This window comes from Zingiber officinale, chromosome 6B (assembly GCF_018446385.1).
Source record: "Zingiber officinale cultivar Zhangliang chromosome 6B, Zo_v1.1, whole genome shotgun sequence".
NCBI lineage: Eukaryota > Viridiplantae > Streptophyta > Magnoliopsida > Zingiberales > Zingiberaceae > Zingiber > Zingiber officinale.
Window position 1 is genome coordinate 109,702,346 of NC_055996.1, and position 11,683 is coordinate 109,714,028.

General features: G+C 40.5%; 1 protein-coding gene across 2 annotated transcripts; it reads right to left on the bottom strand.

The window, feature by feature from the left end:
• Positions 1-989: 989 nt before the first annotated feature.
• LOC121988866 (ABC transporter C family member 3-like) lies at positions 990-7,728 on the bottom strand. 2 transcript variants are annotated; one of them, XM_042542558.1, is made up of 10 exons: positions 5,120-7,714; positions 4,547-4,633; positions 3,791-4,441; positions 3,543-3,707; positions 2,515-2,809; positions 2,208-2,422; positions 1,738-2,043; positions 1,598-1,661; positions 1,254-1,493; positions 990-1,169 (listed from the first exon to the last, which is right to left on the bottom strand). In XM_042542558.1, exons 1-10 carry the CDS (start codon positions 7,457-7,459, stop codon positions 1,048-1,050), a joined length of 4,485 nt encoding a protein of 1,494 aa, XP_042398492.1. In that variant the 5' UTR covers positions 7,460-7,714; the 3' UTR covers positions 990-1,047. The 2 variants fall into 2 exon arrangements, with proteins under 2 accessions (XP_042398492.1, XP_042398493.1); XM_042542559.1 differs by lacking the exons at positions 990-1,169; positions 1,254-1,493; positions 1,598-1,661; positions 1,738-2,043 and having other exon boundaries at positions 2,239-2,442; positions 5,120-7,728.
• Between the last annotated feature and the right edge of the window lie 3,955 nt (positions 7,729-11,683).

Consider the following 11,683-nt stretch of genomic DNA (forward strand, 5'->3'; position numbering starts at 1 on the left):
GATTTAAGCAAGTCAAGGGTGGTCAATCGATCAGCCGATCGATTGAACTGAAACCCAACGATCAGTCGATCGATTAGGAGAGTGATACGATAAACAATAGCCCAATTGATCGATTGATCGATTGGGAGCTTATATCGCACGCACAGAAGCCTCCCCAATCGATCAACCGATCGATTGGGTAACGACAATCGATTAGCCAATAGATTGGGCAACACTAATGGATTAGCCGATCGATTGGCAGTTGGAAATCGCACGCGATATGAGAAAGGCTGAATCGATTGGGCGATCGATTCAAGCCTTTTCCAGCAGAGCATAGAGGCGCTCTAAATCGATCGACCGATTGATTCAATTCTCCCCAAGTGATTGGTCAATCGTTTGGGATGTGACTATTACGAAGGAAGCGTCGAGTTTAGAGCCGTTTTCCTCGTAGCGACTCGGAGCTCTCGCCTCTCCACTTCTTGCGATCTTTTCATAGGTTCTCGCCAGTTCTTGAAGCTTCTTGGAGCAAAGTATTGCTACACTTCCAAAGTCAAGAGACGTTCCACATAAGAAGAAGAAGCTAGCTAGGGTTTCATTTGTGTAAAATCTTGTAAGATTTTTTTTGTATTTGCTTCTTCATTTCTTCTTGTTGTATTGAGAGGTTGCACAAGACTTCTTCGCCTTCGGTAGTTACCGAGAATGAGTTATTTCATAGTGGCTGAATGAGTGAGGGTTGGATCCTTGGATTAGTCATCTCTTCTTGAGGTGGATACCATGTAAATCCCTTGTGTTAGCGTTATGAGAGTTGTTTGAGTGTTTTCCGCTGTAACAACATCATCAAAGCAAGCAACCGAAGCGCGATGAGCTATTCACCCCTCCCCCCTCCCCCCCTCTAGCTATAAATTGACCCTAACAAGTGGTATCAGAGTGAGGTTGCTCTTCACTATATCATTCATTGTTCTTACAGTGAGATCGCACGAAAGTTAGTTGATAAAAAATAAACTTAGAACTTTAAGAGAATATATGAAATTTATTAAATTTTTGATATGTCGGGATTAACGTAGCTTTTTAAATTGTGAGATCATCAAAACTTGAACTAGATCTCATCGTATACTCTGCCACGAGTTTCGCAAATAAAGACGACTTGTTTTCCAACAATCTTGCCGGCGTGTCATGCTCCACAATGACTCCTGGTTAAAGAGAAGAAATTGCATCTGAAATGAAGAATGAGGTAACTTGAGTTGAAGGAAGACATGAATAATTAGTTTACTGACCATTATCTAGAAGTAGAACCATATCACTGTCAAGAACAGATGTAATCCTATGCGCGATAGTGATCACAGTAGATTCTGAAAATTGATGCCTCAGGGTTCTCTGGATCACACTGTCTGTAGCAGTATCGACCGAAGCTGTTGCTTCATCGAGAACCAACACCTTACTTTTTTTCAGGATCACCCTACCCAAACAAACAAGCTGACGTTGCCCCACGCTCCAATTTTCTCCATTTTCAGTCACTGAAAGATTGAGTCCATAGAAAATATAGGCTTAACTCAATTGTGAAGGAGTCTCAAACCAAAAGCATGATAAGCTACTATATCTAATTATGAAGGTCTTTTACCTTCCGAGTCGAGCTTGAGTTCTTTCTTCCTCACTTCCTCCCCGAGCTGACAGCTATCCAAGGCCTAAAACATTTGCATTGAATTAGATCAACAGTTTGGCAGGCCTGAATAAACAACTGAGAGCTAGCCATGAGTTCACCTTCCATATCTCTTCATCTTTGTACTCCTCCAGTGGGTCTAGGTTGCTACGAACAGTTCCTTCAAACATCGTTGGGTCTTGTGGGATTATGCTTAATCTTGATCTTAGATCATGAAGTCCTACTGTGGAAATGTCAATCCCATCAATAACTATCTGGCCGACGGTTGGATCAATTATGCGGAAGAGCGCTTGTATTAAAGTAGATTTCCCACTGCCAGTTCTACCCACAATCCCAGTTTTCATTCCTCCAGGAAAAGTACAAGTCAGGCCTCTCAATACCAAAGGCATGTTTTGTCTATAGCGAACCTGAATTATCAAATCATGGAATAAGATAGGATCGACAAATATATACATTTAAATCTATCTTCATCAAGAGAATAAAAAGAAGAGAATGAACAATAAAAATATCAAAATACTATTGATGATGATATAAATCTAACAACCGACAAGAAGCCACAAATCAGAATTACCTGTAAATTATGAAGTTCAATTTCTCCAATGGATGGCCAATTTGAGTCAAGTTTATTTGATTCTATTGACAAAGGTGGTTCACTGTCAATGGCCATGTACTGCAATATTCGCTCAACAGATATCATCGTATTTTCAAGTTGACAGAGATTCCATATGACCCAGGCTAGTAGCATATTAAGATTAAGTCCATATGTGACAGCAAGGCCAGAAATACCTGAGAGGAAAAGGATGCCACTCCAAAATGGTAGAAATTAGTATCAGATGTACTTGAATAACATAGAATTGAACTGTCGGCAAGGAAATTACCAGGATCAATCACCCCTCTTGGCATGGAGATTAGGAAAACTAAAGAAAAAGCAAACATAAGTGACGACAACATATCCAAACGAAAGCAAAGCCATTCCATTGCAGCAGCAGTGTGAAACTTTGGTCTAGAAAACTGATCTGATAGGTTGAAATTAGTGTTTATAAATCTTTGATTCTGATCAAAGCTTCTAATAGTAGTTGATCCAGACAGGGTTTCTGAGAAATGTTGTATGATTGGAGCTTTGCAAACACCATTCAACCTGGACAGTTCTCGGGCTGTACCTATGTAATAGTTCTTCAACAATAGGAGGACAAATACATGATCAGCAAGCAAACAATTAGGAGAGGAAATAACAGCATATCAGAGTTAGTGAAATTCTCATCATGGGGATTAACCTAAATATGATGGAAAAAGATAATCTAAATCATAAGAACTGCAAATTTTAGGGGACAAAAGAGCAAAGGAACCTACTGGGCGCCACAAGTTTCTTTCATTTCATTTTCTGTTAAAGCTATCATTTGTCTATTAGCCTAGAAGTGTCTCAATGTATAGAAAGGAGATGAATCAAGTAATCAACAAAATAGCACCCATGTTCGGACACACTTTCTGACTAATAGCAGTCCTTGTGGATTAAATAGTTTGATTTCAAAGAGACCAAAGCAATGCAGAAATATGTGGTCCTACCCATGCACAACAAATATTTGTTCCTACCCATGGGATTAGTAATAACAGATAGAGAAGTTGAGGAATAAAATCTAGGTTCATGTTCTTCAACAACATACATCATCAGCAAGAAGCCAAGTCCTGAATGTTTTAATTATTTTGGATTGGCTCTATAATCTTGTCTGTCTTTGAGCTCTATAAATCAATATAATAACCATAGTGTCAAATTTCAAGGCAGATTTTGGACTTTTGTTGTCCTATGTTAGACCAGTAACAATATTGTAAAATTTGTGAAACATTTGATTTAACTACTAAAATCACAGAATAAATAGAAGAAAACAACCTTAATAGGGGAAACAAGTACCTGATACCAGAGGCAGGTTGCAATCACAGGAATAAAGACAATGAATACTTGCCATGCAATTTGCGACATAACTGCAACTATCCCAACGAGTTGAATGAAATTAAATGCAACTGCACCAATTCGGGTAGGAATATCGGTATCAACGGCATTTTGATCTGTTGATGCCTGCAAAATAAAGGTGAAAAGAGTGATGAGGGATTACACATGGCAAACAAAACACTGCTAGGATGATTTATGAAATTACATACTCTATTAAGGATACGGCCACTTGGTGTGGAATCAAAGAACGACATAGATGCACGGAAAATGCAGTTATGCAGCTTGTTAAATAAAAGTGTTGCTGTCTTGTATCCAGCTGTTACAAGCAGCATAACTCTCATAAGTACACAAAAGGAACTTCCAACAGCCAGTGCAACATAAACATAGATGAGCGTTGATCCACTAACAGGAGGTTGCTCATCTTCTGAGACAGGAGCTGCCCAAGCCATCCAATAATTGCTTCCAATCTGTAGGACTTGAAACAAAACTTGTGCCAACAGAATTAGAGGAACAAGGGCTCCTCCATAAGCCATTGTTACGTATTTCCAGTAGACCCAAAATCCAACACGGCCTTTCTCCCTCTCTTCTTCTTGAACAAGTTGTCCCTTTTGGCTATATGTTTCATCTGCCTTACCATTTTGTGTATCGCTGTTGATCCCAAGGCTGGGAGATCCCAGACCAATTTTTGTGCCAGTGTTACCAACTTGTGCATTGTTATCGGGAGCATCACTGTCAAGCTCAATGGAGTCAAGTGCTGCTAAAGCATCCTTGTGGGCACCAACCAACTCCCTAAATTCTGTCCCTGACTTTAGCATGTCATAGTACTTGCCTTCTTGTACAACCCTTCCATCTTTCATGCACTACGGATTAGAAAGCAACATTTGTTATGTTCCCTAACAAGCCTATGTAGCAATCACATGAAGCAATAATCAAGAAGAAGAAGGAAAGAAAAGGGCATTACTCACCAAAACAAGATCAGCTGAAGGTAAGAACTCCACTTGATGGGTGACATATATTACTGTTTTTGAAGCTAGATGACCAAGCAAGCATTCCTGCAATTCAGAAGATTATGAGGGGAAAAAAGATGACTCTCGAATGAATATGCTAATAAAAGACTGGATTTCCTATTTTAGATCACAGTCACACTCAAAAAAGATAGAAATTATAGTAAACCAGCTTTTAATTTGATACGTGCCAATTGCTTCACTATCAGTTTACAAAAGTACAATATGATCATTAAAGTTGGAGGAAGCAATGCATCCCACTTATGCTAGATAAAGGCTTTTTCATCTAAAGATACAGACTTTCAACCTCAGGTAGGAAATTCCCTACTTGACAGTGTGCAAACATCAATAAAAGTTGCAAAGAGTTATTTTTGCTAAAAGAAAAATGCGGATATAGTTGGAAATTATTCAACCATAATGTGTAAAATATTGAGTCTAAATTTAATCTAGAAAAATTAATCTAAAGCCTATGAGTGAGGCATTACCATTATAGAAGTTCGTCAAACCATATTAGATTACTAAAAAAATGTGTACCTTAAACAGATGGGTTCCTGTGTGAGCATCCACAGCACTGAAAGGATCATCAAACAAGAAAATATCAGCATCATGGTACAGAGCCCGGGCAATCTGAATCCTTTGCTTCTGTCCACCACTTAAGTTGATGCCCCGCTCTCCTATCACTGTCTGGTCTCCAAATGCCAGGATCTCTAAGTCTTTCTTCAATGAGCAAGCTTCAAGCACCTTATCATACTTCTCACGATCCATCTCCTTACCGAACAAAATGTTATCTTGAATTTTTCCACTCTGTATCCAAGGCGACTGTGGAACATATGCAGTTGAGCCACAGAGCCTAACACTTCCAGAGATCTTTGGCACCTCGCCTAACAGGCTAGACAACAAACTTGATTTCCCAGAACCAACAATGCCACAAACAGCAACTTTCATGCCACGGAGCACCTTGAAGTTTAAATCATTCAAGGTCGGAGAATCCGAAGAGTGATTCCACGAGAAGGTTCCATTTACCACTTCCACTGCAATCTCCGATGTGCCACTTGGAAGCCTCTCTGAAATATCAGAGTGCAACTCTTCGAGGCGTAAGAATGAAGCAATTCGATCAAGAGAAACCTTGGTCTGGATGATCATGGATATTGTGTCAGGCAGGTTGTAGATGGGCTCTTGCAACACTCTAAAAGTTGCTAGCGCCGACAGAACCTTCCCTGATGATAAGGGAATCCCCACAAGCATGCAGAATCCAAAAGTGATCACTGCCACAAAAATCGGCGCGCCCCAGAAGACAAAGGTTGTCATGGCCGACGTGTAGACGAACTTCTTCAACCAGCTTTCCTCGTTCTCCCTCAGCTTGATTATTTTTGACAAGAACCTCATCTCCCATCCTTGCAGCTTGAGAATTCTCATGTTCCTCAAGATCTCCGACGTCGCCTTCATTCTCGTATCCTTGCACTCCATCACCTTCTCCTGGTACTTCTCCTGCATCTTCCCGAGAGGCACATTGGCCAGCATTACAAGGACCGTGGCCACCAGAGAGGCGACAGAAGCGAGGCCTAAATTGGCGTACAATATGAGCAAGGCGAGCGCGACCTGCAACGGAACCATCCAGAGATCGTGCATGTACCAGCTGAAGAGACCGATTCGGTCGGCGTCGACGCTCATCAGGTTGATGATCTCGCCGCTGGACCGGCTCTGCTTCGACCGACTCGACAGGATGAGCCCCTTTTGGTAGATCATGGCGACGAGGGCGGCGCGGGTTCTGATTCCAGCTTGCTGTAACCGGAAGAACCAGTGGCGCTGCGAGAGGCACTCCAGGAGCTTCCCCGCGATGAAGGCAGCCACCAGCCAGTAGCCGGCGCCTGCGAACAGAGGGTCGCCGTTGAGGTAGCGAACGAGGAAGTCGATAAGATAGGGGCCCACGTAGGTGGCGAAGGTGTACACGATCGCATAAATGGCCGTGATCGCCACTTGCTGCCACGAGGTGAGAAGCAACGCCTTGGCCAGCTGGAATGTGGCTACGGAAGAAGTGCCGCCGGTGATGGAGCAGGACTCGAGGTTGCTTTTGAAGACCGGAAAGACACCGTTAATGCTATCGCGTGCCTCCAGCTGCGGCACGTCGGCGAGGTCGAGGGTTTTCCGGTTGCCGACGGTGAGTAGCGGGCCGATCCAATAGAAGGTAAGTGAGCTGAGGAACCCAGCATTAGCGAACAAAGAGATGTTCCCTGTGACACTCTCTGCATTTGCAGAGACGCCGTTCAACAGCGGCTCCTCGACATCAGACACCCCTTCCGCCTCACGGGTGTTCCCAAAGAAGGCGACGGAAGTCATAATAAGAGCCGAGAAGGCGGAACCGATATCAAACGCCCATGCGGGAATGGACAAAACAGCTCGTTTTCTCAGGTAGACGAAATCGACGGCGAGGGAGGAACACGATATAAACAGGAACAATCCCCACCAGATCCGAAGGAAAATCGGAAATCGGGGAGAGCGGAGACCGACGGTGAGGTAAGCGGCGGTGGCGAGCCAAGTGACGGCTCGGAGGGCGGTGTCGCTGAGAGCGACTGCCTGATCACGCTGCCATCGCCGTCCGTCCTTGTACCACAAGAAGGTGAGCACGCAAAGAGAAAGATAAAACACACCGACGGCGGCGCTTGTCGAGATCAGCAATCCCCGGAACAGAGACTTGCGACGCTCTGTTATTAGTTTGGCGCTGCCGGCGTGCTTTGTGGCAGTTTTGATCCAGAAGAAGGCTAAGGCGACGAGGAAGAGGAGATGGATGGAGACGAAAAAGCCATGGACGACGACGGGCTGCAAAATCGACGACGCCGCATCGGCGGGCATGGCAACAAATGAAACAATCGACATGGTTACTTCTTCTTCTGCTGCTGCTGCTGCTGCTGCTGCTTGAGGATGTGTTTGGTTAATATAGAGAAGGAAGGCGGCTCCTTGCGGTGCAAGCTATGGAAGGAGCGGCGGACGATGAGGTTGGTGGGGCAGAGGAAATAAGGCGATAAGGGATGCGTTACCGGGTATCGACCGGTGAGGCAGGAATAATCCTTCCTTATTGTCGATTGGGTAAAAGAAACGAGGGAGGAATCAATTAGGGTAAGCAGTTTGGGGGTCAGATCCGCCCCATATTCTAGGAAGCTGCTGCTGCAGAGGAAAAAGCAAAAAACGCGGCGATTGAGATGCGGATGGGTATCTTATAAACAAAAACAAAAACAAAAACAAAAAAATCCTTGGGTTTTTTCAAAATGACCCACCCAAATTTTACAATCACAAAGACATGAATCTTTGGCAACTTTTGTTGTTAAGTAAAGTTATATCTATAACTTAGTTGTCTCATCTCGAGTCCTTCACCTCGATTGAATTGTATCCATATTGAATAAATCCATCTACTTTTGGGTCCATTCAATTGAATCATTGTAAACTTCAATCAATTTGACCGAACTCGTTCTTACTACTCATTTTGGTATTAAGAAATATTATTGGTAATTTACGTATTGAGTACTAAAATTGTTAGTTAATTTCTCAGTTGACCTGAAGACAATTTGTTGACTATAGATGTAAAATTGTCTTGTCACTTTGTTTATTTTTTAAATCATGAAAATATAAATAGATAAAAATAATAATACTTTTTGATTAATTTTTTTTAATATTAGATAGACAGGCTTTCTCCTTAATTTGCCTATTTGGTAAATCTGATTTATACACACTCAATGTTGAACTCTAAAATATTTGTCTAATTAAATTCAAAGATCCTCTTTATTGTTTTTCTAAATCACTTATTACTATATCACATAGAGACTCTTCAAATTAGACCTACCTTAGGAATCTCTCCCCTTGGATCTTACGTTTCCATGGCTGGTTGTTGTTGATCATTAACTTCATCGTTATGTACAGCTGAGGGCGTCCTCTCCCATACGGCTAATTAAGAGCAGAGCCGGTCCTTATTGTTTAAAGGCCCTGGGCAAAACTATAAATTATGCCCCAATTTTTTCTTACGAGCACTGCTTCTTTTTTTAAAAAAACTTTTACATCATATATCATAAAATATATACAAAATTTAATATTACATCCTACTTCACCACATGAATCAAAATTTATATTCCAAAAGAAATCTATAATAAATGTTAGATATGTTGATGTCTGCACCTTACATTAAAGCCCTCTTACCCTTCATCCTTAACCTTTTTACCTTTGAGTGCCCCCAACACCAAGAGTAAATTCTTCAAGAAGCAAATCTTCCTCTCCAAAACAAATCTAATATCCTACATCCTCCAAAGCACCTCAACGTGTTCTCTAAGCTCCAGTGAATAGAAAGCCTAAATCTTATCAACTTCAAATCAATATCCCTTGTAAATCATAAAGCAGGATTTATTGGTGTGCAAAATTAGAAAATAAGGTTTATTTATGGCCCTAAATCACACATGATTTTATTAGGCCTAGGCACATAATTAATAGTCACATTAGAATTGTTGCGCTAAGCAGTTAACAACAAGTCAAATAACATACTAATTTATTTTTCATTAACAAGATAAGTTATTTTAGTATCAATTATCTATACATGAATCTTATTCTCTTCTAAACCTCTATGCAAGATAATGTTATGATACCTTAATTTAGTCTCAATGCGATGAATTAAGAAATAAAGAGAGTTTGTGAGCTTAGACAAGTGAACTAAAGTTAACTTGTGTACAAGAATTTTTAGTTAATAGTTGAGTTTAAAAATTATTTTCTCATCTGAATCGAGTGTGTCAATTGGTACCAAGAGAGGTGAAATATTAAATAGGGTTCATAAAGTATAGATGAGTGGCTTGAGCTTAAGCATTTGAGTCTATGGTTGCCCCTGAAAATAGTTATCTGATTTTATAATAATTGTATTAGAAATAATATCAAAACATCTTTAATCACCTTTAATTATATTAATTAAAATTTTATAATTTTTTAAAATTTAATTAATTCAACTTATTTAACTATATAATTAATTAGTGGTTAAATTAATGCTTATACAAATGATAGGGGTTAGACATTCTCTTTGTTATGTATTAAGATTTGAATCAATTGTCAACCTTTCATCGAGGCTTGAGTTATGACATTGCTTCCCATTTACTAAGGGAAAAGGAAACAAAACTGAGGTATAAAGTAGGAATTAAGTGGGTCAACTACTCTAAACCTATGATGAAATATAAAAAAAAACTCTGCTTATGAGATCATTAGGAAGTAGTGTAGAACAAATTGATATTAAGCTTTGCAATATTATTAAAAACAAAGCAGTCTACAAACAAATGTCTATGAGAACCTATGAAAAGACATCTACCTTCAGAAATGACAATTAGAGATCTTTGTTCTAATATTTTTTTTTTGTGACTATGAACATATTTTCTTAGAATCTAAAGTTTAACATCTTAAATAAGCTAAGACAAGTTAGTGGCAAATCTTAAAAAAAAACAAAGGCGATGAAGTTGACCTGTAAGGCTCTGTAGTGATTGTTCAAGCTCCTAGCAAGCCATTATTGCCTCCATTGCATAAACACGGACATGGGTGAGTGACAACCAGGTCTTAGCCGGCCAGAAGATAAGTAATGTAATCTTAGTAAACCAGGGAAATTACCTTTCTTGAAAATCCAAGAGAGAGAGAGTAGTTGACACTCTTTGCCAGAAGGACCTTTCTGAATCTACTTGCTAAGGCCCGATCATCATCAATTCCGGCCCCCATGCACCGGGAGATTGATTATTCTATTGAGAGCTATGGAAGAACTCGTTTTCACAACCTATTCGCAGGACTATGGCCATTTCATATTGATGAAGAAGGGCCCATGGGAAGGAGAAAGAAAGGGAATGAGTGGGGGAAGTAATCTAAAGTCAAGTATGAGAGAGACCTCTGAGGGAAGTCGAGAGGATGTCTTCTACGGCGGATGAAAGCAACTACTCGGAAGCACAGAGTACAGACAGATTCATGCGCGTACAGGCAGATTCATGTGCTAAGGGAAAATTAATAGGGGAAGAGAGAGCCAAAGAGTGCTCGTCTTGCCGATGCAGGGCACCTTTGAGAGAGGGTTCGTAGTTGTCGCGGTGAGAGAGGGAAGGCGGCGAGGGAGGGCTTCGGGCCTTCGGAGAGGAGAATCAAGAGGGGAATCAGCGAGAGAGCTAGGGCATCGGCGAGGAAATGAGAAAAAAAAACGTACATAATTCTAGATTAAAAAAACATAACTGATTATAGTGAAAAAAAACATAGTTGATTTTTTTTTAAAAAAAACTTATATATATATATATATATATAAATTTAAAAATGGGCCCTTGCTAATTTTGGGCCCTGGGCAGGGGCCCTGGTTGCCCTGGCCCAGGGCCGGCTCTGATTAAGAGTCCCATGAGCTAATTTGTACGGGGCAGCGAGTTTATTATAGTACTGGGTGTCCATCATAGTTACCGTGTGGGATCTGTAGATGGCTGATTCCATCTTTTATTATTATAGATATCTATTTTAGTTCTATGAGAAAATGGAGAAGATGATTTATTAGACAAGTGACTCTAATATTAGCTACTGAAAATTTTTCACTGGGAAAAATGATTTCAAATAGTCTTATATCAAAATGAGCGTTATCAACCGAATCAGGAAAGAGGTCTCGACACAGACACTCTATTCAAGTCAGTGATCTAGACGATGAAGAATAGAATAAATAGTAGTTATGGATGTGTAAAGTTGCATAGTATCGCATATCTATGCATATAGATGAAACTCCTTTTATAATGCTACTCTTAGTTTATGCACAAATTTCAAACGTTTTCAAAAAAGGATAGACAATACAAATACTTTGACACCTTTTCTAAAATAGATTCACAATCCATGTGTTTGACAGGCTAGAAGCTTCTAGAGTACAGCCTGCATATAGAATATTCTCTGTTATCCGTAGCACAAAATGCTAAAAACGAATGTGAGATCGTTGGGTTGAAGGGCCTTGAATATGCTTAGATAGCAAATTGACCGGGTCCTTCTTGTAGTCCGATCGGTTGCCGCTTACCCAAGCAATCAGGTCGGATTTGAGGAAAGTGGTCAAGGACTTGTACTTCGTTTGACCTCTTTGTTTGG